The following is a 25,728-nucleotide window of genomic DNA, read 5'->3' as shown; positions in this document are numbered from 1 at the left end:
TACATACATGTAAAATTTTTTAAAAGAAGAAGATGAGTAAAGAAAATTAAATTAAAGGCTGAAATTTATGGTTGAAACTTAGACGTTTAAATACGATAGCGGTAGAATAACAAATTATAGTCTCTTGATAACATATTACGTTCAATTCAATTATTGTAATTAGAAATGTAACGTGGCAATGTAAAACGGTTTCGCCGAGTAGTTCCAGCTGGAAGTACTTCTGGGTGTCGCGAACATCTGTCGAGGTGGCCTGAGATCGTCCAGTGCAACGAAACAATCCCCTTGATGCCGATGACTGCGCGCCATAGCGTTTCGGTTACCAACTGACTGCGTCAAATGCACTACCCCCCTTACGGGGGCGATGCTTGAAAATTACTCCCTGTACCCTCGTGTTACCCTGCTACCGAACCGCCCTTGTTTTCCAATAAATACAAAGCATTTCCGCCGATCGTCGGTCACGGCGGAAAAGAAATTCGAGTGCGTCTGCGACTCGTTTACGACATGTGCTCCTACATGTGTCTACCCTCGCGAGTCCCACGCGAGGGGCACCATCGAGAACCGAGATGCCTAAACCTACCGTCGCCTGATGGCGGCCTATTCCGTTTCCGGTCGAGTTCCCATCGGACCGCGCCACGGCGAGACTTGGCCTGCGTGCTCAATTTATCGATCCCCGCCTGTCACTATCGTCGCGGTAGCGAGCAGTGACTGCTCCGCGGTCACAGAACGGGAAATGTCACCTCTAACTCCGTATGCCATCCCGCTCCGCACGCCAATCGGGAATTCCTATTCCGATTCGATATTCCCGTTCACTCGTTGTTCACTTGTTTTGATTTGTCTCTAGTCGAGTCACCACCACGTTGTTTTGTTCGTCAACGACGGCGTCGGTGCCGCGATGATTTCCCACTAATCACATGGATATAAATGCATCAGTCGAGCGTTAGTCACAATTGTTCGTGACAATCTTAACGATCTTCTTCTTTTCACAATATCACAATTATGTATCAAAAGCAGCTGCTGTAATTTACATATTCATCAAACTTTAATTTATTATAGAACTAAAAAATATATTAATATTAATAATTGATATGAAAATATTATTAAACACCAAGATTTACTCCTATCGAAAAATGACATTTCTTTTTATTTCTTTTAGATAAGAAATTATTTATTAGGTCAACGTAACTTTACTGTCATATTCTTATTATTTCTGTGTTTTTTATGTTATATTTTATGTTATATCAGTCTAGCAGTAAATTTTTCTTTGATTTATATTTCTTTTTATTTCCATTGACTGCATTATCGTCATCATTTCTTTTCCTCATTTACATTTACACGCAACTACATATAACATATTATCAAAATAAATCATACTTTGCTTAAAAAAAAAATAAAACATTTAAAAAATTAAATCATATAAAGTCAAAACAAAGGAAAATATATATAATTAATTTTACTTATCATATATGGATTGTTAGTTAATCAAGAAATAACCAAATTATTTCCATTTACTGGACGTTTAACATCAATTAGAACATCGAGAACTCGAGACTTTCATTATAGATAATATCGCCTGCGAACACGTGCCACCGACACGTGTCATCATATTATTTATCAAGGCCGCACGCGCCGACGGAAGCGACCAATCGGCTTCCTCTAATTCCGCGCGCATCCATTGCAGCGGATCAGCGCCATTGCGTCGCAACGCGGCGACAACCTCCGGTTGCATGCGCACCCCGGGTGCTAAACCCCTTCACCCCGAGTGCGCATTCGCGGTATCCCGATAGGGATGCACCTCCGTCGCGGGATGCTACCCTGGCAAGGTGGCGGGCACCGGCGACGCTTCGTCCGTCGGAAGGAGCCGCTAAAAACCTGGGACCTGCGACGCATCTTTTTCGCGGCACGACTTTTGGCCAGCAAACGCCTGGAGACGAGGTCTGCGGCCTTGACGGCAGCTCGTAGTGAGCCACTTAAGCAGGCGACCATCTCACTACGGCCAGGGCCGTATAGCGCGCGAGGTGGTTGGTGGCGGGAAACCGTTCGAATTCCGTAGGGTGGAAGAGAGTAACGACTCGGTCGGTGGACCAGGCGGCGGTGGAGAAGGAGGGCGGGGACGGTCGGACGCGGGGATACGGCCGGGAGCGATTTATGATGTCTTTTTACCGTTCATCTCCGTCTTCCTTTTTCCGCCATTCTTTTCCCGTCCGCCCTTTCATCCCCTCCTCCCCCGCCGTCGACCGGTGTGCACACGCACACCAATTCCCCCGGGTTATCGATCTCCGCCGATGACGCCTGACGGCGCCAGCGCGCAGCCCGTTCTCGTCGCTCTTGTCGTCGCATTCATATGTATGTACATACATACATGTATACATCCGTGTGCATCAAACACGTGCGATGGATGCAGCTACGTGGAAAGCACGATGGGGGTGGCGTGAACAGATACGCGAATGCGTATGCGCGCCACAAATGGGGTATTTGGTTCTCCCCTTCTCTTTCTATTTCCCCCGTTTGTAGCAACGAAAGCTACAAATGGTTTACACATATCGATATCCTTATGATAACATTATGCATTGTCTCTGCATTTCTCTTTCAATTAAAACACCATAACAAGTCGATTAATGCGCTTTTGTACTTCGAAAGATAAGAAAAGAAATGTAAGATAAGAACAAGAATTTAATTAATTAATCATACTCTTTGTAACTGCGAAATGCATCAAAATCCATTGAATCAAATTAAATTTGATTTACTAGACTTAATTTTTATTTTATTCGTTATTTATAATATTACATTTATCTAAAAAAGACATCTCAATTTCTGAGAAAAAAAACTTTAAGACTTTTTAATGATATTTGATATGCCTATCGCTGAAATAAAAATGTTAACATGCGTTGACATTGATTTTCAGCTTCAAGATAATTCAAATTTATCGTCATCACTACTACTACATAATGAGAATTTTTCGTATTTTTTTATACGCGTAACCGTTATTAAAAATATTCCATTTATATTTCGCTCGCTGTTAAGGAAACTCGATATTTTCGCATTTCAACTTTCAAGTTTCTTGTATACATATAAATTGCATAATAAAGTTTGTCATGTAAAAAAATTAATAGAATAGAATTACCCTCGTACAAACGCCAACCCTGCTTCTACTACCCTGTTGCAAAAAGCCTCGAGCCATCCCAAATCGAAGTCGTATCATACAACCTCTAAAGATGAACCCCTGATAGTTAAATAAAGGGAACGTTTAACCTTTTCGACTTTCCGTCTTTTTCAACACTCACACTTTCTAGACTACATGAATCTCTGATCTGATTTTACCCACTTGGAGATCATGAAAATTTGATGAATCAATGACGTGAGATAGAACAGGAACGTCTCACAAAAGCGAATTACATTGAGACACTCAAGATTACTAGAAAACCCAGAAGAGATAAAGATCGCTAATAAGAAGAGAGGACGGATGAGAAGAGATTGATTGAATGTCTAAACTGACACAACTGTTAGAGATGCAAATATCGTAAATCGTTGAACTTCTTGCAGCCTATGTAATCCTGATCAATAGATACTGAAGATCATCTCGAGACATCGCGTAACTAGTTCGCAGATTCGTCGTCTGTGTTAGCTCCTTATGCTTTTATAGCAGATAAATAGATAGTTTCTTTTAAAGAGACAATTTTTATCACAATTTTTTTCTCAAAGAAAAAGAGAGAATAATAATCTACTTATATATATTATATTATATTATATTATATTATATTATATTATATATCAAATTTTTTCAGGAAAATTAAAAATTCTTTTTAGTTTTATTAATTATAAATTTATTAGAAATAGCAAATTATATAAAAAATTAGAAAACGTTTATAAGTAGTTTAAAAAATGGATAATATCACATTTATATCAAATTACATTTGTGAATAAAATTTATACTTGTATAAGTATATATTTCTACCGTACTGTAAGTCAAGCTTTTAGTCTTTTCTTACAACTTTGTGTATAAAATTATTTAAATAAAATTATAATTTTATCAGCAATAGGCGTTAAGAAAATAAATATTGCCATTGTATATTATTGCTATTATTGTTGTACATAAATACACATTTTAATATTACGTTTAATTCATTGTGGAATTACTTAATTATTTCTTTTGCTCTACAGGTTTCATGTTGATACAAATTACTTTAATATTTTATAGAAATACATATCTATATATCTTTTATTTGTCATCTCATTATTAATAAACTTCTTATTGACAATTATAAAATAACATGATGCATTTCTGCCATTAATTTCCTTAAACTATTTTAGATAATATGTTTGATTTTGACCGCCAGTTGATTATCACATTATGTTTGCAGGTCTGTAGAGAGAAGTTTACTCTCTCAACATAGCGAGAGTTTAAAATATACATATACAGTGATATCGTCGCAATATTCTAATCAAATATCCGTTGCCAAACTGCTAGCATACTGCTAACAGCACTGCTAACATTTTGCTTACTAGGGGAGTAGCGATATAAGAAAGAAAGAGACTGTGGAGCGACAAACTGGTCCACAGGCGAGATGAAATCACAACAGGTTTCTGCGGATCATGCGAGCCTGTTCGGTACATGCTAAAGATCATCTCAAGAAACAATCCAGTCCGTCAGAATCTTGATCATTTCTCTTCCCCCTGTCATTTGATATTGCGCGCGCTATTCACAATGAAGATTTATCGCAGAATGTTAAAATCGCTTAAAAGAAACGGAATATCAATAATAATTTTTATTTAGGAATCCAGTTTGCATTATCGTAAAAAAGTAATTAATATTGTTACTACAATTGTAAGTATTAAATAATTTATAAACGCATTAATAATTGACTAATTAAATCTCAGACATAATCAATCTGTGAAATATACATATATTTGACTGCAGATATATTAAAAATTACTAAATTTATTATATGTTTTATTATTTATTTATATAGTTGTATTTCTATTAAGTAATAATAATTTTACATTTATAATAACATCTAACATTAAACGCGTTGACCTAATGAATTGATATAAAAGTTAAAGACGTGTACTCGAAATGTTATAAGTAACAATCATTGCGCCACGTCAGAGTCGCATAGGCAATGGACCGCATTAACTCTTCGCCATGCTACTAGCCGGATCGGTTTGAAGCACGAAAGTGAGTGGTGAACAAATGGTAGATCGACAGCGGCAACGTGGTATCAACTAAGAAAGCGAATCGTTTTGTCTCTCCAAATTCACTCCTCCGTGGTATCCTACAAAAAAAAATTTTTTTTTTTTGTCATGCACTTTCCCGGCATTAATTCTCCGCGGTCCGCTAGATATCATTGCTCGAAGCTACCTTGCCCAGCGCGTTCAAGAATCTCCAGAGATTCATGATAGCCTGATATCATTTACTTTAGGGGACCCTCATCGATCGACATCTCCAAGATAAAACAAAAAGAGCACCTTCGAAATTGGATTTAAAGCGATTGATAAATATTTTACTTGACACTAAATAATTACTTACAGTAACATTGTACAAATAAAATTACTGTTCGTATATCTTGTGTATCTTCAAAGAATAAAAGTATTTACTTTTATTATATGAAACTATAAAATCAGGATATATGACGTTTATAAAAATAAAATACTTATATTTTTGTTATTTAATAAATTTTATGGGAATTTTTATAATTAAAGACTAATAAAATACACAAAAATTATGTATTATAAAACATATTATTTTTTATTTTTTATTCTGTAAAAAGTTATTTTGACATGTATAAAGAATATAATTAAGAAAAAATTAATTTTTTGCAATGCACTTCACAATTCTCCGTTCATTTAGTGTCATTCTTTAAAGCTACTTTGCCCTACGTTCAAGAATAACCAAAAATTCATAGTAGCCTGATATTGTTGGGCGTAGGTCTTTATTGATCGGCAATAAAGACAACAGTAAAAAAGTACCTTCAAAATAAGATTTAAAACTACAAGAATAATCACCGCACTTGTTGCAGAATAATTATTTATATGCAAATAGCATTATATGCAAATAATATTAATAACATACTTATTTAAATACTTTACTTGCCTGAAGCAAAAAAAATAAAACATATTACGCTTATACGAATAAATACTTGTATTTTTATAAATCAAACCTCGGTAAATATAATAATATTAGTTCAAATTATTAATATAACACAAATGTATTGAAAATATATACTGACTTTTATGAGAAGTTGTCATAGCATGTAAAAAATGTAACTGTTAAAAACATATATTTATATTTATTTAAAAAGATAGACATAGCTTATAAAAATTGAAAAATAATACAAAGATATGGACGCATTTATATTCATTACATTTAATTGACCAATTATATAATACACAATTAATTATTAAAATTGTAAAACATTTTTCTATTTATAAAAAAAATTATAAATAGCTTTAATTAAATTTATGATTATCACATAAATATCATGTTAAATCTCAATTTAAATCGTTTGCTTTCTTTCTTATCTAATAAGATACAATGTAATAATACAATGTAATATTTTATAAGACAATATTTTTTCTCTTTTTTATTTTTATAATTATGAGTTTATGGGAAAAAATTGTCCTATTAAATAAAATTATATTATTGATAACGTAATATAAGCTCCATATACAATATCTATTGTGTATAACACAATGAAACTTCTTTTCTCTGATGTCTTTGACAACTAGAAGAAGTAAGGGATAAGAAAAGATTCTCGTGAACGCCCAATAGGGTGAAAGGGGTGAGCGACGTGACCTTTACAGCACACGGGAAAATTACAGGGAAAATTACCTGAGCTGAAAATTGTAAGGTTACATCGGAGTAAAACTTTCCTACTGCGCGCTCCTACTTCCCTAGTAATATATTTAATATTACTTGATGTTTACGTTAAATTATTAAATTAAACAATACGCTGACCCGGTTACGATGCATTAATGATAAAATGTGCGAAGACTCGTGTACATGATCATCCGAATTATATTCGATCCGTTTCCCAATATTCATTTATGAAAATTGATCTTCTATCACAAGCGGCAAAACGCGACGTATTCTTTCACGCATTTTGCGCGGGGAGACAGATTCGACGATGCAGGAAGAAAAAAAGAAAGGAAAGAAAAAAGTAAAGGCATGGGTGTGTTTAATCGATTGATTGTATACTGCTTGAGACACCGATGAAGGTTCAATACACGTAACGATCAAAACGTGCGTTTTGGGTCAATCAAGCTCCAAGTTCAATATGCTTTCCTGGTATACGAGCACCACTTAGCACACCCTCTGGATTCCCATGGGACGTGTACTATTGCACGTAGTGGAAACTAAACAAATTTCCAATCAACGAGGTTAATTTGAGTCATCTCACATTGTTCGTCGTCCATCATATAGATTCATAGGACTCTAAAAGTGTCGATATATCATAAAATATAATTGAAACATTAAAATAAAATTCTTCAATTTTGTCAGAGATTGTGTTTATAATCGTCTCTCTCATAGATTATCAATTCAATTTTTTTAGTCTATGCAATTTCAGCATTGCTTTAAATTAAAATTTTTATCATTAATTCCTGATTATATTTTCGAAATACACGTTTCTATTTTGTTTTGTTTTGCACAATGTAATGCTCTAAGTATCGTATTTAATACATAAAATCTTTTGTAAATCCCTGATTTATAATTTCCTTCACACAATTTAAGATAAAACTCTACTTATAATTTTACATACATTTCATCAAAACATAAAAAATAAAAAAGAGAGAGAGAGAGAAAAATACAATATATAAATAAATTAAAATAAACATACATATATACATAAAATGCATAACATGCACAATTTTCAATAAAGTTCTATCTTTAAAATTTCATATAAATTCTAGAGTGTATAAAATGCATTTTAAAAAACATATGTAATTGGGAAAAAACATCCTTATTCATACTTATTTAATTTTAACGAAATTATATTGTTTGTTCTTTCGCGTGTAAATCTCGGGTGTTGGAGATCCACGGGCGACGCGATTCGAGGCACTGGCCTCTGTTTGATTATCACGAAGACGAGCGCAGATGGTGGTGCGGACAATTAAATAAAAAACTGTCTTACCGTGCAACTATCTTGAATTTTATTAAAATCTGAGTTCAAGATAGGTCGGACGGAGGTTCGTAACGAGTCGACGTCTTTTACAGGAGTGCTTGTGGCGCGAATCCTCGAGCAGGATCGCACCTGATCAAATGTACAAGCGGAGGTGACGGGATTTCCCGAAATCTCCCGAATTCAAGTTAAGTCGGGTTCGTTTTAAACTAAACTAAGATAAACACGCGGCGTGTCCGTTGTACATCATCTGTTATAGAACCGTGTGTTTTTACTCAACGCGTCAATATATATATTTTTATTTAAAGCAATACGAAACATATACTTTAATCTTTATGCTTAATAAACCTAAAATCTTCAATAAATCCTTATTTTGTTAAGTTGCAATATAATATAGATGGCAATTATTTTGGAGTCTTCAATCTGAAAATGACTGTTATCAAACAATTGTTTTTTAATTAAATCTAAAAGAACATTATTTATCATTCATCTCACATATTTTTTCTGGAATAATTAATCCGTTTACGAAATCTTATAAAAAATTTTTTTAATATGTATTTTAATTTATAATTTATACAATTATTAAATACAATTTATTTCATAAAACTCTTATATTTTACAAATAATTCTAATAAAATAGTGATATTATTTTATTGAGGTAAATATTATATAAATTAAATAATATGATATATATATAACATAAATATAGGTATAAATGTATAAATGTAAAAATATTTAATAATAATAACATATATATTATATTAATAAAATATATATATTATTAATAATAATACATATATATGTATACATTTTATATGCATATGTATATATTTGAGGTGCAGGATACGATATATCAGAACTAATTAGGAATGTCCTTTCACATGGGGGCGTAGCTCAGATGGTAGAGCGCTCGCTTAGCATGCGAGAGGTACCGGGATCGATACCCGGCGCCTCCAATTTCATTTTTTTTTACTTTAAATTTGCTATTGTATATTATTATATTAAAACTTTTATTTCATTGTCCAGACATTATTTTATGCAATGTTTTGTTACTTAAATTTATTATTTGTTGCATAGCTATCATATATCTCAAAATTTATATTTGTTTTACATCTTTTGTTTTTTTTCTTATTATTGTATTTATTTCCCTTTATTCTATTATTATTCTATTATTATGTTCTCGTATCTATTTCCCATTTTGTAATTTAATTTTAACTTAAACTCTTTAAAAATTATCAGTTAAAAAATGAAACGTGATTGTTGCAGGATTAACAAAAGCTGATACCGACACACTGCTGAAGCCGAAATATAATTATAATGGCGCTGAGAGATTATACTGCCCAGCAAACGCTTATGTCGAGAACCAACCAATCAATCGACACGACAGTTCTCTTCGACTGAGACAATTGAGATCCGAGATGATTCGAGTAGCGGCAGTTCAAGGGCCACCTCTTGATGGCTACATCGTCACTTCGGACGATGAGCATCAAGTAAGTTCTATATACCTTTGACAAAATTAATTCTATCCATGCGACATTAACGATTATAACTTATCTGTCCAAAAGTTTATTCGGATAAATTATTAATTGATATTTCATTCTATTAGTAGACAGGTTTTAGTTATACAAAAAGCATTGAATATAACGATCGATGGATATTAATATAATTAGATTTACATTTTTTATTTATTGTTAAAATAACAAAAGTCGACATACATATTGTCAAAATTATGTATTGCGATCATTTAATTATTATCGAAAAACGAATAATTTAACACTTAATACACATTTTTTTATTAAATACCATGTTCACTGTTCGTGTTCGTCGTTAATTTTTGATATTTTTACAAATATAAAAAAGTTATTAAGTAATTCTTACATAAACATCAACATCTCTAGAAAGTATTTGTACAGTCATTTATTTAGAAAAATATACATAAATACATGTTATAACTAATTACAATTGATAAGATGTTAAAAAAAAAAGGATATTAATGTTCAAAGATATGCATTAACCTTATTAGTATGCTACACTTTTTTTTGCTTACGAGAATGCCAAACGAGATATCAGTGTGTCAGTCAGGATATCGGATATTTTCATATGCAATTCTAATTATTATAATTCGTAAAACTTTTTGTTTTCCATGACAATATAAAAGAGGAACATACCATCAAAAGTTAAATGTATAAATTATTAATTAATGTATAAAATAATTCTTTTTTAAAAATGTTTCTATGATTTGATAAAATGTACAAATTTCTGACAGTTTCTCAAATCCATGATCCTATAGGGTTAATAACATTTATATTGTTATTGTTTTCACTATTGTAGTATTATAATATTTCGCTATTAAATACTTGCATTATATGTATAAGATTAAACCTAATATAATATTATTTTCATCGATTATTTAGCCAATTGATAGCGACACCAATATGATCACATTATTGATCTGAATCAATTTATGCTGATATTGTTTCTCTCATTATGCTTAAATTTTCAGACAGTGAGCTTTATTTCTCATGGCCGTGATGGCCCCTTAGAGGTATATTCGCGTGTTAAAACATATTGAAAGCTTCTCTTAGTATAGAAAATAACATTTTGCAATTTAATTGATTTGGCTGGTACGCTAAACAGCCATTCCATATTTTTATTAAAATTTTTTAAGTTTTATTTAATTTTGAGTGCAGTGTGTATACAGTCTTTCGAATCCATGTTTCCCAATGTAAATGTTGCACATTAATTTTAAGATTTAACAAAATAAGAGAAATTATTTTTAGATAAATATCTAATAACAAACATTTTTTAGAAACTTACGTATATGTGCATCTTGTTCTTAATTTTATCAATGGCAAAATAATTGGGGAACATTGATTTAAGTTAAATTACTCGTAGGAAAAAATTATGCAAAAATTCTGCAAAATATTTTGCAGAAAAATTCTGAAGGCGGAAACTTTGTACAAAATCTGTAAAAACTGGAGAAATTCATGCACAAAAATATGCAATTTTTTGTGCAATAATTTTTGCATAATTTTTTTTTACGGATAGCTTTAGCATATTTTTAAGTATTAAGTATTGAGTATTGAGAGCAAGTTTTCTTTTCAAACTGCTACAAATATTAATAGCCATAATTATTAATATAAATGGATTTATATCAATTATTTTTTTATTAACAAAACAAATTGTTTTTGTGTAGAGCGAAGCTGTGGACCCACATGATATGAGAAGAGAATTTCTTACTGGATTTTATGGAAGTGCTGGAGAAGCCATAGTCACTACTGATAAAGCAATACTTTGGACTGATGGTCGATATCATGTTCAAGCAAATCATCAGCTGGATTGCAATTGGATTTTAATGAAGCGAGGTGAACACGACGTGCGTAAATTGACTAATATTTTCTCCAACATTATCTCTCTTGAATAGTACCTTTAATTATCATCTCTATATCAAATTTGCGTATTTATGTATTATTTTCGTGGTGCGTTATCTTTTTCTAATCGTTAATAAAATAATTTATTCTTTAATAAATTCTTAATTTATCGCTTTTTATAAATTCATTCCCAATTCTTTCATTATTATTATTATACAAACAATTTATACGACTTACTAATAAAATCCAAAAATAATAATAAAATTTAGGACAGTGACAAATAGTTACTTATTTAGCCAAAATTTAATTAGAACTTTTTAATAATTATGTTATCATGAAATTAAGCCCAGCTAGAAATTATTATATAGTTGATAATTAGTCGATTCGACGCCAATGAATCGATAAATAATCGATGTCAAATACTATTTAATATTTTTCTTATCTTTAACTTTATCATAATTGTTTTTATTACGAATATTTCTACTAAATTTTTGTTATTAGAGATTGTTTTTTTAACTTTACATCGAATTGGTGCAAAAGCATAAAATATATCGTATAATCAAAATAGAAAAGCTAAAACACAATATAAATTATATAAAAATATTTATAATTACTAAGAATAAATAATTATATATAATATATTAGATATAATTATTGATTAAGTTATATTTTATATAAAATCAACCATAATAAAATATCAAATAATATTGAACATTAACCATTAATCATCAATGTCAATCCGACTAATTATTTCTGATTGAGAAGATTATTAAAATAAACAAAGTTTTTTATACAACAAATTTAACTTGTTTAATTAACAATACTTTATATGTATGTACTGCTATTTTATTCTGAGCGTAAGTTATAGAATTGTATAAAATAGATTACAAATCAAAATTATTCAATTGTTTTCTATTGTATTTTTTTAGGAATAACAAAATAATTCCGATCAGAATCTATTCGGATAATATCCTTGATGTATATCATGAACTATTTGAAACAAATTCTAATCGAAATGATTCGTCTTTCCTAGAAAACATTATAAAAATCACAATAGGAAATAATTAAACAATTCCAACCGAAGTCCATAGTATATAAAGTCCGAGTAGTATAAGTCCGAGCATAAAGTAACATCGACGATCTCTAGATGGCGATACCGTCTGGATTTAGAGTCTCTTGTAAATTTAATTCCTCTGTAGTCTACTTGGTGGCTACGAAGAATATCACTTTCTCATAATCAAAATGACACTACCTTTGTTATATCTTGAGCCAGCCAGCGGTAAAATTTTAAGATCATACTTCACAGGATCAGTTCTGTAGGAGTTGATCTCATTCTCCCTCCCTAACATGGGAGTTGATGTAACCATGATGAGGAGAGATAGCTCTCTTCCCTGAGCGTGAGAACGACACGAGTTCTCGACTTGTTCGAAAATTCTGTCATCGATGATCGTTCACCCTTTGCACTCAGTGTGAAGGGGGTGGGAAGGTGAGCTTTCTGAGTGGTTACTTTTTTAAATTTTAATAAACAAAAGAATCCTGTATACAGAACATCGTCGTCAGTCGTCTAGCACTGACAATCTAATACTATAACTATAACACGTTATATGCCACTATCACATATTTGTGATATATGCGCTGGGCGCATGAACTTCAAATAGCGCCACGCTGAGTCAGCGTCGCTGACTATACATAGACCTGCGTCATAAACCGAACCAGATTCGAATTTCTTTACAGTACGATGCCTACAAGTGAAGGAGAGATGGTAAGCAACATTCGTTCCACTTTTCGGCCTACGGCAGGTTAAAGAACGGAACGGGTGCTGCTCATCAACGCGGTACAAAGATTCAGATCTGTTATAGCTACGTTCATTCAAATTGATTATTGCACAATTTCTTTATGCAATAACATCAAAATATCAATTTAATAAAAGTTTTCTGAGACAAAAATTTCAGTCATTCGCATTGGAATAATCATTAAATTTTAGCGTAACAGTCAATATGTTACCTAAAATTATCACGGTTATCATTCTATTGTAGGAAGACCTAGAAATAATTAAAGAATAAATCGATATAAATTTTTTAATCTTCATCAATATAAATATTCAAATAATTAGCTTTTAACCCAGTATTAAATTTTACATTTTATCATTGTATATATATATATATATATATATATACACACACATATATACATATATATATATGTATATATATCATTGTATATATTTCATTAAAATGCGTATATTTAAAATGCATTATATATTAACAAAACTATTTTTCTCCTACAATTATTACTCGTACAAATAATCTAGATGCAAATGATTACTATAAAATTATAAATATTAAATCAGAATTGAATGTTATCTACATATACGCATGTTACGAGAAAAATTATTACTCGTACGCATGTTACGAGAAATATCAGGTATATAATAAATCATAAAATTAATATTATTAAATTATTATGACCTAGCCGTATAAATTTTAACAGTTATGGGAAATTTAATAAAAAGTATTGTTGTACATATGTATAAATTTTAAAAGTATCTTTAATAATGCCTTATCGATTTATATCTGGTAAACAATACTAAGTAAACAATTTTTAACCGATAATTTGAATTAAAATAAAGCTGAACTAAAATTATATTTAAAAAAGAAGGAGCAATCATGATAAACATTGCAATGTTTTTTTAAATAGTAAAAAAAAATCTATAAACTTTAACATTATAAATAATAAAAAGTTTGATAGGTCCTTTTATCAAACAGCAATATTAATGAGAATTTATAACAAACTAATTATGAATTTTAGAGTATGCATGTATATTTTATAATAATATTGAAACATTCTTAACATTTAGATATATTCCCTAATTTTTTTAGGTACCAACAATAACAGAATGGTTGATGCACGAGTTCCAAAATCGATCAGAAGTACGTATTGGTGCCAATCCAAAATTAATACCTGCATTTGCGTGGGAGACATGGGAGGAGGAATTTGGTAACAAGAAACATATCGAATATTTCTTTATTAATTTTCCTCGCGATATTGTCGGATATGTATCATACATATGATTTTTTTTATTTTGCCAAAGAAAATAATTTATACACAAAAATATCTATATTTTTGTTATATGTATAAAAATACTGTTTTGATCGATTATAAAATACTTTTTTTGATTGCCTTCCAAGCTTCGAAACAAGTTTTAGTATCAATCGTCGACCGCGACGAAGCTAAATTTGATCTTTCACACAACTAACAATCCTATTCGTGTTCAGCGAATTCATCTGTAAGATTGGTCGCAGTCCATAACGACCTGGTAGACTTAATCTGGCAGGTGGGCCGACCTGAATACAATCCGCACGCGGCGTATCCGTTGACGGACGAGTACTCCGGCAAACCATGGCAGGAAAAAGTTCAGAGTATCCGTCTGGAAATGAAGTTATCGTCGGCCGACGCACTCGTCGTTACCGCGCTGGACGAGATAGCGTGGCTCTTCAACGTCCGCGGCTACGATCTACCGCACACGCCCGTCCTCAGGGCCTACGCGATTGTTACTCACGAGTCCTTGCATCTTTACGTATTGCGTCAAAAGATCCTGCGATCTGTCGATATACATCTGAAAATTGACTCTTGCTCCCATGCAAACTGCGTTAAGTGAGTGAGACAAATAGAGTTCAGAAATTATCAGGAAATTCTTGACGAGTAAGATAAAAAAAATAGAAAAATGTGTGGGGATGTAAATAACTTTTACAGAAATTTACAAATTAAGTACTAAATTACTTATTTTAAGTGTTAAAAGCATTATTAATATTTTTACTACTTAAAATAAATAATTAATCTAATATTTAATTGATAAATTTAAGAAAAAAACGTGAATTTCTAACACAAAAATCTAACTTGTAAGATTTATTTCACTTTGAATTTTAAAGAAAATAAAAAAGCTTTGTTTTAAACATTATTATAAAATGAATTTTTTTCTAAACTAAAAAAATTAACATAACGTAATAATAAGCACACCAATTAGACTTATATAACAACTGACTTTTATCGTTACAGATGGCACAATTACACAGACATTTGGAGCGATTTAAAAACCATGTCTCAAGTTTGGAATACAGTGTGGCTTCCATCGCCGTACGGCTACTCGCCGGGTGCGTCCAAAGAAATATACAATTCCGTAAGTGTGACTACAGAACAGTTTTATGTATATTTTCAACATGAAAAAATGCATACACGATCCTTTGTATAAATAATTATCAAAAAATTTATTTTCAGTTCCTGTCTCTATCTTGTCAAGTTTAACTTAATCTGTCCAAATTAATTTCTAATTTATTATTGAATAGATTATTTTTGGATTGAAACTTTTTAATCTAAAATATAAAAATCTTTTTTCTTTTGTAACCAATGATTATAAAATGTTATAATTAGAATTGGAAAGCTTGTTGTTCAATTTTTAATATTGTATAAATCACCAGAAATCAATTTAAATTATGTTTATATTTTATATATTTATATTATATATATACAATAATTTCATTTAAATTATATTTTTACTAAAATATTGTGTTTTTTCTTCTATTAACATAAGCTCAATAATGTAAAAAATTTGACTTTTTTAAATTGTTTATTTTAACTTAAATGTTCGTGAGAATCATTCTCTCAAATTTTACATATTGCTATCTCTTTCGAAAAAAATGATATACAAGTATGTCAGCGAGTTAATTTTCCACGAAAAAGAAGTCGAATTAAATAAAATATCTAAATAAATAGAATTTGATACAGTTAACACTTAAGAATCTTTTTCACAGATTCCTCCAGAGAAAAGATTGGCTAAAGCCTCGCCTATAATCGACCTAAGAGCGGAAAAAAACAAAGTTGAAATAACAGGTATGAGAAGATCCCATTTAAAAGATGCAATAGCCATGTGTGATTTCCTCGCTTACATGGAAGAGCAGTACAAATTAGACGCTGAAGGATGGGACGAGATGCAAGTGGCGAGAGTAATCAATGAAATTCGTTATGAGCAAGGCGGTAATAGGGGTATCGCCTTCCCAACAATCGCGGGATATGGTCCACACGCCGCTATGCCACATTATGAGCCAAATAATTTAACAAATATTAAAATTGGAACCACATCTACATTAACAATTGATTCTGGAGGGCAATATTTGGGTAAGAAAACTGAATCGCTTTAATTCTACTTTGTTCAGAATTGATTGAAAAAATCCAATGGAAAAGATGATAAATATCAGTTTCTTATAAAAATATATTCATATTCAAAAGATAGCTTTGCTTTAACTAATAAGTCATACTAATTTCTATATTTAACAACATTTAATTAAAGAAAAATAAAATCAATCAATGGAAATCAATCAACAAAACTTTATAATAATAAAGTCTTTTTGAATTCAAATTAATATGTGAAACGTTTTTAAACTAAAACTTAAAGATGTTATTAAATTTTACATTAATTTAATAAAAAAACCATTAAAAATATCAGAATAAATCATATGATAATATCAGAATAAAATTTTTGACCGCTACAGATTTATTTTACGTTTAATATTCAACAAAATGTAATTTATTTGCTATATTAATTCTTAATCTATTATGGATTTTATTTTAAATAAAACTTGAATGTAAAAAACATTCTCGATTAAAACAACACTTTCTCATTATTTGCTATTCATTTTAATAGAAAAAAAAACTTCCGTTTTATTTCAGAAATTGCCAGCTTTAATTTTATTACTGGCATAGATTTTATCCAAAAAATGTAAAATTTTGCCAATACTAAAAAATATCGAGTCAAATAAAGTGAAACAAGAATTAATTTCAATTTAAAATTTGTTTTAAAAAGAATTTAGTCACCCTTTTATTCTTAATTTATTCAATTATTCTTTTTTTCCATTTCCTTCAATTCTTCGCCAGTCAAGTAATTGAGATATGAAGCAAAATTATTTGACAGATGGTACCACAGACGTGACTAGAACTCTTCACTTTGGAGTACCGACCGACGAGCAGAAAAAAGCCTACACGAGAGTGCTGATCGGTTTGATTGAATTAGCGTCTCTGATCTTTCCTAGTGATCTAACAGTAGATCAATTGGACATTATTGCGCGAAGGCCACTATGGAGCACTGGTTATGATTACATGCACGGAACTGGTCATGGAATCGGTCACTTCTCTTCAGTTCACGAATGTTCGTAATCTACAGTTTCCTGTAAAAATAGTTGCGTGTCACGAGAATATGGAATACAATTGATGAAAGCCATTCTAGTGGAACAATACGCGTTGCAGCGCCTATCAGCTTGTCATATTTCGGATGCGAAAATTCAGGAGTCAAGTTGAAGCCAGGATTCTTTCTTTCAAACGAACCGGGGTATTACAAAGAAGACGATTTTGGAGTTCGTTTGGAGAATATTCTTGAAGTAATTCCGGCTGATAAATTGGTACATTCTTATTTGTATAACACATAAATACATATAACTATACAACTGTGTTGATCTATTTTGTATTAGTAGTTTGTTAATTATTAATTCTTAATTATTATTTATTAATTTTTTATATTTGTTAATTATATATATATATATATATATATATATATAAATTTGGATTATATCTTAATATAAATATAAAGCTTATAACTGTTGCAGTCTCATAATGGGCAAAGATTTCTTAAATTTAGAGATGTCACTCTGGTCCCGTACGAACCGAAACTTATCGATATTAATATGCTAACTCCATTGCATGTAAGTTCTAAATGCATCATTATATAAAGACAATTTAATTATTATAGCCACAAAAAATAACGAGTTTCTGCAATATTCATATGTCTATGTTACGTAGCGGCGTTGGCTAAATAATTACAATAAACGTATACGGGAAGAAGTCGGCGCAGAGTTGAAAAAGAATTTAAAAATGAAAGCATTTTACTGGATGATGATGAAAACTATGACCATTCCAGAGACAGGTTCAGGCGGCTATTTTTTCCCTGATTCTCAAGCAATGCCGTCTACCAGTAGGCAATTCCATGTTTTAGTTGCGATTGTTGCCATTTATCATATTGTAGCAAGTAAGAACCCATGCTTTAAAGAACCTAAACTTTAATATGATTTTTTTCATGGAAAATGATGTATTAAATAATGATGTTTTATTTCAGATCTTACAAAAATAAACGATTAAATTGCGAAATACCTTACTTGCCGAATATTATTTTAATATGCGTCGTGAAATTTTTTTATCGTCAAGTATATCATTTCCAAAAGTTGATAGAGGGTATCACATAATTACATTTAGGCAAGAAAAACATAGAAATAAAAAACTTTAATAAATTATTTTTCTATATACATGTACGTACTACTTTTTCTCTTCCACATCCTTTTCTTTCTTTTTGACCCCTAATATATTTTTAAATTGTAAATTATGGTCGAGCATTTGTTGAAATGAATCTTCCATCGGTTCTGGATTCTCTTTTGAGACAATTACATAAACTTTAAAATATTTCAATATATCGTCTAAAAAAATACAATATAAATTTATAATTATCAAGTCGTAAATATATCAAATATATCAAGTCATAATATAAACATATTATAATATAATATAAACATAATATAATGTAATATAAACATAAATATAATAAATGTATTAAATTGCAAATCGTTTTACTTAAATAAAACAATATTAGAAACGTTCAAACTACATACCTACTATTTTCTTATCTATTTTATATTCAGAAGCTATATTTTCACTATTATATTTTATAGGGTCTTGTTTATGTTGAAAAATAAATGTAAGAGCCTGCTTTAGTGAACATTTTCCTGCGGGAATTGTTGTAGTTTCATAAGGCTCCAATGTAGAATCATGGTTCCAACTGTGTCTATTCTGAGGTAAAAGCTTGGATTCTCTAGTTGGCTCTCTTGTTACCTATATATAATAAACAAAGCTATATATAATAAACAAAGCTTGACTCGGCAATTACATGTACAATCACATATTTACAACAATTGCATTAACATAAGACATTTATTCAAATTTTGTAGAATTCCAATATTCTTGTATTTTTAAAGAATATATATATATATATATATATATATATATATATATGATTATATAAGAAATATTAAAAAATATAAAAATTAATTTATTTCAAAGTTGTACTAAAAAGTTATCTAAATTTTACCTGGAATTTTAAATACAATATATTTATATATGTATGTATGTATATGTATATATGTACAAATCACTAAAAATCCACTTAGAATTTTAAATATTAAATTTGAAAAAGAACAAAAAACCAAATGAACTAAACATATAACAATTTGTTTGCAATATCTGAATATAGTTTATATACATAAATATATATACCACATATATTAAACAACTGTCAATATTTTGCATTATCACAAAAAAATGATTTTAAGATTTTGTTAGAAAAGGAGATAAACTTTAAATTTAAAAATAAAATTTTAAAATAATTTCTTAAATACTAATAAAATTTCATAAAAATTCACAATTTTCAAGACTAAAAATAAATTCTCCAAAAATTCTAGGTTTTTTTAGTTTTTCTGCTAGTAAATATTGTATGAACAGATTTAAAATATCATACTTGTGGATCTGTTGATGTAACAAAAACATCTTTCAGTCGTTGATCCAGTTGCATGTTCTTTCGATAATGATCTTCCAAAAAATGTGGATTTACTAAAACAGAAAACAGTTTACATGATAAAATTGGAAGAACCATTAAGATAGTATAGCTTGGATATCATTTTTTTAATTATTGTCACATAATTACAATCTGAAACAGATATTGCAATGATGATTCAATGATGATTCAATACCTTTATCCGAAAGCTTCTTTTGCCTTTCTGTGGACGCATGCTGAGGTGCGGGTATTGGTTTTTCTTGAGAGATAACTTTCTCCGCACGATTTGCAATATTAAATGTACGAATAGGCCGTATCAACAATGAATAAATCTTTCCCATAATAATCCAAGTAATCTAGAAATAAATTATTCGACATCATCACAATAAATAATAATAAATTATATAATAAATTTAAGTTATAAACAAATTATACGGAACATTTTTTTAATATATCAAATTAATCTTTACAAACTATTCTCTCGAGCGAGCAAGCGAGCGAGCGATAGAATAATAATGTTCTTCAGGAAGGTTTTCTGGGTTAGTTTCGTCGAAAAACAAGAACTAGACGTGCTCGATCTCCCACGGGGATATATGGTCATATGACGTGGAATAATGGGTGCGTTCAGGGAGATGCTATTAGCGCTACCAGCATCAATCCATCTTCATTACTCATTAAAAGTAGAACAAGGATAAACTAATGCTGATAGCGCTAATAGAGCCTCCTCGAACACACCCAATGTTCTTCAGTCTAACTTTAAGGTTATGTACAACGCAAAAAAAATTATTAATCTAAAAAATTATATAATGAATTGTAACTCAAGAATTATTGCTAATTTTAGCTACAACGTACCTCCTACAGTACAAAAAGCACCAAAGAATATTTCAAAAAATATTTCTTAAAAAAAAGCCTAACCTTCTTGCTCCATAAAATGGAGCCTATGCGTTCCAAAATGCACTGAGAAAGAATTATCAAGTTTTCCGTTATGTTTACAGTGGCTACGTTAGGCCGAAATCACATGGTGCGGAATAGAGTGCGGAATAGAACGCGCGTCATAGAAGCAGCCAATCAGAGCTTTGCTGCATCAACGCATTCTAATGCGGCAAAGCTATGATTGGCTGCTTCTATGATGCACGTTTTATTCCGCAGCTCTATTCTAGAGTCCCTAGAATACATGTATTCTAGGGACTCTACTCTATTCCGCATCATGTGATTTCGGCCTTAAACAAAATATTAAAAGTACGTTCAGAAAACACAAATGATCAGTGGTAAGAACTCAGTGATTATTGGTCCTTACTGTTAGATCTCTAAATTTAGACCAATTATATTAGCAAATTACTCGACGGTGCAACGGTTGTTTTCTGAACGTAGCCAAACATTTCGAGAATTTAAAAATAAGTGGCCGGGCATCATACCAGGTGACGCGTGCAACAATATTAATTTATTATAAATTTATAACTTTATTTTAATCAAAAGTGGCTTTCACATGACGCCACTAAAAAGGCTCTCTAATCCACATTTCGGTCGCACGAAAAAGGCCGTGATGGCCACTCTCAGGGTTCTCTCTGAAAATAACTAGTAAAATATGCGTGTTTTTTTTAATATATACTTAAGAGTCGCGTATCTGTAAGAAATAACGTTTATTATTTATTTGTTCCAATGCTTCTAAATCATAACCAATTTTTATACTTTTATAACAGTTGTAAAGAAATTACAGCACCACAGTTTTATTAAAATGGATAAATGTCAAATGGTTGGAAAATAAACGTTACAAACTTTTATATATGTATCACAATAAATGTAAATATTTACTTAAAAAATAATAAAAATATCAAAATAAAAATATATTACCATTGAAGATATTACCATCTTAGAATAGATTACATATGTGATATATACATATTTATAGACGTCATAAATGAAGTAAAGTATTTGTACATAATTAAAGTTTAAAATTAAAGTTTTGCGATGGATTTCCTGCCACCATTTGGTTTAAAAATTTATGAGCATCTTGATAGTGAGGATTTGTTTCCGCAGCAACTTTTTCCATCCAGGCAGTCAGGTGGGGTCTTCCTTTTTTCGGATCGTAACCAGCTAATCCTATAGGAAAAAAATTCCTCTTATTCAAACTGTAAACATATGTATCATAAACACCTGAAATTGAAAAATTAATGTTACTTACGTGGTTGCTCCAATTCACAAGCGCAGAATATATCAGCCACGCTGATCGTGTTTCCTGTCAAGAATGGCTTATCTTTCAGCCATACATTCTCAATAATGTCGACGCAATCTTTCATACGACTTTCGGCCTCGGCCACCTTTTCTGGCTTTGCCGGTGTACCTCGCATGAGTGGATTAAGAAACTATAAAAAAAATATGCTAAGAAAAATATTAAGAAACTATAAATTAAATATTTTGTGCATAGAATATATTTTAAATATACAAAAAAAGGCTTTTACCTTAACTAAGAAGTATGTTGCGCAATGAAGTCTTGTATTGAGATGTTGCCACTCGAGATATTCATCAACTTTTGCCTGTTTCTTCGAGTCGGACGGGTACCAGTGATCATTCATTTTAAATTCTCGACTCAGGTATCGCGTAATTCCCACACTAAAATAATTAAAAATGGTTGAAACGATTATATAAGAATAGTAAGATTTTCTTTCATGTCGATTAAATAAAAGTATTGTATTCATATTATTTTGTAGGAAGAATGTAATACCTTTCCGCAAGTTTAAAACCATCGTGATCTATAACAGGGACTTTCTTGAATGGATTAATCTGTTCAAACTCCTCAGTGTATTGTTCAAGATTCTTCAGATTTACGATCTTCTTCTCGAATGGTATATTGCACATTTTGAGAATTATATACAGTGCTCTCGAAGGTTGTGAGAGTAAATCATAATATAACTTCAAAGTCATGATTGAAAAAAATTCTAGAAAGGAATAAAAATTTAAAAAACAGAAAACTCATGCTTTGTAATTTGTGAAATTTAAAGGTTACGAATTTCTCGTTATAATTATTTGAAATAAGACAATCTTTGTTGAATGAATTCTAAATTTATCTCACAATAATTGGTGTTTGTGCAATAATTAGTGTTTATTTTTTGCTCAATCCAGTTTATGTCTATTTCTATTAATAATTAAATTAATCTTGATTTAATTTACTCTATTTTTTTACTTCAATAAAGATAAAAAGTAAAACAAATATGTTACATAATAATATTACATTTAATGTAGTACAGATTAACTAATTAAAGTTAATCTGGGTAGATTAATTTTAATTTCTGCTTATAAAATTTATTCTCTATCTCCTTCTAATTCTTAGAATTAAAAAAGATAAAACGTTAAATCGAGATTAAAATTAATATCTACATTAATAAACATGTACAGTATTTATTTTCTTGGAATCAATTTTTTTCATCACAATTAAATTAATTGTTTTCTCTGCTGATTGCAAGATTTATATTTCCCTTTAATTTTTCTTTGTGAATGTTAAACATAAGTTCGTGTTAATTTCTAAACGGTGTCTCAAGTTACTTCAATCACGTTTGAATGCATCTACGCGAGTGGAATCTCATGATATAATATTAGAACGACCTTTGTCCTCAAGTGGAAAAACAACAGTACTTTTTATATTCTACGGCATTGCACTTAAAAATTCTTCGATTCTGCTGTACTTACGATCGATGCGGATGCAACAGGTCTCGGCGGCGATAATCTAGCGAAGAATCGACGATTCTGCAACAAATAACAGAAAAGGTGATTTCTCGACAGGTCGACAATTACGAGAGTCGCAGGTGCAAAAGTCGAGCCTGGAAATAACGGCATTCGAATCTTCAAACCGGTTTCGATAACTTTTATCAATGTATCGATATCTATTGTCATCTCCAGTCTCGTTATCAAAGACACCCAATGTGAATTGACAAGGTCCTCGCGCGAGCGACAAGTCTTTATTGAATTTAATTCCGATTTCTCTCAAAGACATCATAAACTATAACACAAGTCATTTTCGTCGCGACGGGTAGCAAACAGTTGCGAATTGAGTGAAAGAAGCTGGTCGACTATCGTTTGTAACCGCGACTCACGCTTAATTACCGCTTAATTCACGTACAGAAAAATCTCACTCGCTCGGCGCTCAAGCCGGGAATGACGGGGGACGGGGACGGAACAGAGTAATCTCTTAAATCCTTAATCCAATCCCTCTCGCGCGAGAAAGGGGATCGACTATACTTCATGATGATGGGTCTGTTCGCGTCACATGTCCCAACATACTCCTATTCACCCCAATGCACTCCAATACGTTGATTCCGATGACGCTAACCTATTAGAATGCGTAGGAGCATGTCGGAGCATGGCGACGCGAACAAACCAGGGGCTCGATTCTTGAATTCATTCGCAAGAGAAACGTATACGCAAGTACTCGCTTTAACAGAAAAGTTGCAAGTTTATTGGTTAATAGCCATACGATAGCCAATAAATTTCCAACTTTTCTGTAAGATCAGAATTTGAGAATACGTTTCTCTTGCGAATGAATTCAAGAATCGGGGCCCTGGGCTGCGTTCCGATATGCACTACCAGTACTGAAAATCTATAGTTCACGTCACATACACTATAGAATTTCAGTACTGGCAGTAAATATCGGAACGCAGCCCAGATATGTGCTTTCCAGTAAGGCCATCTACAATGGAGTGTTTTAGCCGTAACAGCACTAAAACTACGGCAATGCTGTCTAAAATAAAAACGACGTAGCAATGGGTGTTTACGATAATGCCCAGTCTACAATGAGTCGTTGGTCGTTGGTCGTAAGAAATTTAACCAATCACAGTTGATCTTAGAGAAGAATAACCGAACATAATTGGTTAAATTTCTTACGACCAACGACCAACGACTCATTGTAGACTGGGCATAATGGCTATCCGAGTAATTTTCTCTAGGACCGAAATATATGATAAGCACAACCATCTACTATCATCATGATTTGTGACAACTCAATGCTGTCCGGTATCAAGATTACTAAACTGTACAGGTTGTCTCATGGAAGACCTTTTAGACGCGGGGTCTCGCAGCAAGAGGGGATATTGTGACGTCATTGGAGTTTAGTTGTCTCACTTACACTTAGAAAGTGTAAGTCTCTCTCTCTGTTCAAATGATTCCAGGTGTAGCTGATACAAGTGCAGCTACACAAGTGTAGCTGAGCAGAGAGGAAAACGCGCTGGTAAAACAGAGGAATAGCAATGAGTATGACAGATAAATAACACCACCACTGACGTCACGACCAATCAGCGTTAAGTATCCGGATGAGACAACCTGGGGCTCTATTCTTGAATTCATTCGCAAGAGAAACGTATTCGCAAATTCTGATCTTACAGAAAAATTGGAAATTTATTGGCTATCGTATGGCTATTAACCAATAAACTTGTAACTTTTCTGTTAGAGCGAGTACTTGCGTATACGTTTCTCTTGCAAATGAATTCAAGAATCGAGCCCCTGTACAGTTTAATAATCTTGGGGCTCTATTCTTGAATTCATTCGCAAAAGAAACGTATTCGCAAATTCTGATCTTACAGAAAAGTTGGAAATTTATTGGCTATCGTAT

The 25,728-nt window shown here is 31.3% G+C and overlaps 3 protein-coding genes and 2 non-coding genes across 10 annotated transcripts in view; 3 read left to right on the top strand and 2 right to left on the bottom strand.

Moving 5' to 3' along the window:
• Positions 1-18,831, top strand: part of LOC105838274 (xaa-Pro aminopeptidase 1) — a 36,660-nt gene extending 17,829 nt beyond the window's left edge. Inside the window, exons 2-12 of one of the 2 annotated variants that reach the window (XM_012683717.3) lie at positions 9,381-9,604; positions 11,311-11,490; positions 14,365-14,482; positions 14,761-15,139; positions 15,542-15,662; positions 16,294-16,657; positions 17,451-17,684; positions 17,783-17,934; positions 18,139-18,234; positions 18,332-18,557; positions 18,645-18,831. In XM_012683717.3, coding sequence (XP_012539171.1) covers positions 9,381-9,604; positions 11,311-11,490; positions 14,365-14,482; positions 14,761-15,139; positions 15,542-15,662; positions 16,294-16,657; positions 17,451-17,684; positions 17,783-17,934; positions 18,139-18,234; positions 18,332-18,557; positions 18,645-18,667 — 2,117 coding nt within the window. In that variant the 3' untranslated portion in view covers positions 18,668-18,831. Of the gene's footprint in view, positions 1-9,380; positions 9,605-11,310; positions 11,491-14,364; positions 14,483-14,760; positions 15,140-15,541; positions 15,663-16,293; positions 16,658-17,450; positions 17,685-17,782; positions 17,935-18,122; positions 18,235-18,331; positions 18,558-18,644 lie in introns of those variants that run through there. The other variant, XM_036282661.1, reaches the window with a different exon arrangement.
• On the top strand, positions 8,998-9,070 carry Trnaa-agc. Its single transcript has one exon. It is a non-coding gene; the product is annotated as a tRNA-Ala (tRNA).
• LOC114255547 lies at positions 12,775-12,989 on the top strand. Its single transcript, XR_003626804.1, has one exon. It is a non-coding gene; the product is annotated as a small nucleolar RNA U3 (small nucleolar RNA).
• Positions 18,794-21,116, bottom strand: LOC105838276 (NADH dehydrogenase [ubiquinone] 1 alpha subcomplex assembly factor 4). Of its 5 annotated transcripts, none has more exons than XM_012683722.3 (5): positions 20,982-21,116; positions 20,326-20,485; positions 20,094-20,185; positions 19,192-19,411; positions 18,794-18,999 (listed from the first exon to the last, which is right to left on the bottom strand). In XM_012683722.3, exons 2-5 carry the CDS (start codon positions 20,468-20,470, stop codon positions 18,842-18,844), a joined length of 615 nt encoding a protein of 204 aa, XP_012539176.1. In that variant the 5' UTR covers positions 20,471-20,485; positions 20,982-21,116; the 3' UTR covers positions 18,794-18,841. The 5 variants fall into 5 exon arrangements, with proteins under 5 accessions (XP_012539176.1, XP_012539179.1, XP_012539177.1 ...); XM_012683725.3 differs by having other exon boundaries at positions 21,045-21,114; XM_012683723.3 differs by lacking the exon at positions 20,982-21,116 and adding an exon at positions 20,570-20,890.
• Positions 21,117-21,752: 636 nt separating this feature from the next.
• On the bottom strand, positions 21,753-24,400 carry LOC105838273 (glutathione S-transferase theta-3). The gene is made up of 6 exons (XM_012683711.3): positions 24,244-24,400; positions 23,814-23,870; positions 22,852-23,065; positions 22,589-22,739; positions 22,312-22,492; positions 21,753-22,229 (listed from the first exon to the last, which is right to left on the bottom strand). The coding sequence occupies exons 3-6, from the start codon at positions 23,049-23,051 to the stop codon at positions 22,072-22,074; spliced, it is 690 nt and encodes a 229-aa protein (XP_012539165.1). The 5' UTR covers positions 23,052-23,065; positions 23,814-23,870; positions 24,244-24,400; the 3' UTR covers positions 21,753-22,071.
• Between the last annotated feature and the right edge of the window lie 1,328 nt (positions 24,401-25,728).

This window comes from Monomorium pharaonis, chromosome 2 (assembly GCF_013373865.1).
Source record: "Monomorium pharaonis isolate MP-MQ-018 chromosome 2, ASM1337386v2, whole genome shotgun sequence".
Classification (NCBI taxonomy): Eukaryota; Metazoa; Arthropoda; class Insecta; order Hymenoptera; family Formicidae; genus Monomorium; species Monomorium pharaonis.
Note: the sequence above shows the minus strand (reverse complement) of the source record. Positions and strands in the feature narration are given on the sequence as shown.

Coding starts and splice junctions, on each gene's coding strand:
- LOC105838273 (XM_012683711.3), bottom strand. CDS start 23,051: ATGACTTTGAAGTTATATTATGATTTACTCTCACAACCTTCGAGAGCA. Junction 22,740..22,851: donor GGTTTTAAACTTGCGGAAAG/GTATTACATTCT, acceptor TAATTATTTTAG/TGTGGGAATTACGCGATACC. Junction 22,230..22,311: donor TTGTGAATTGGAGCAACCAC/GTAAGTAACATT, acceptor TTTTTCCTATAG/GATTAGCTGGTTACGATCCG.
- LOC105838276 (XM_012683722.3), bottom strand. CDS start 20,470: ATGGGAAAGATTTATTCATTGTTGATACGGCCTATTCGTACATTTAAT. Junction 20,186..20,325: donor AAAGAAGCTTTCGGATAAAG/GTATTGAATCAT, acceptor TTTCTGTTTTAG/TAAATCCACATTTTTTGGAA. Junction 19,412..20,093: donor TTACATCAACAGATCCACAA/GTATGATATTTT, acceptor TATTATATATAG/GTAACAAGAGAGCCAACTAG.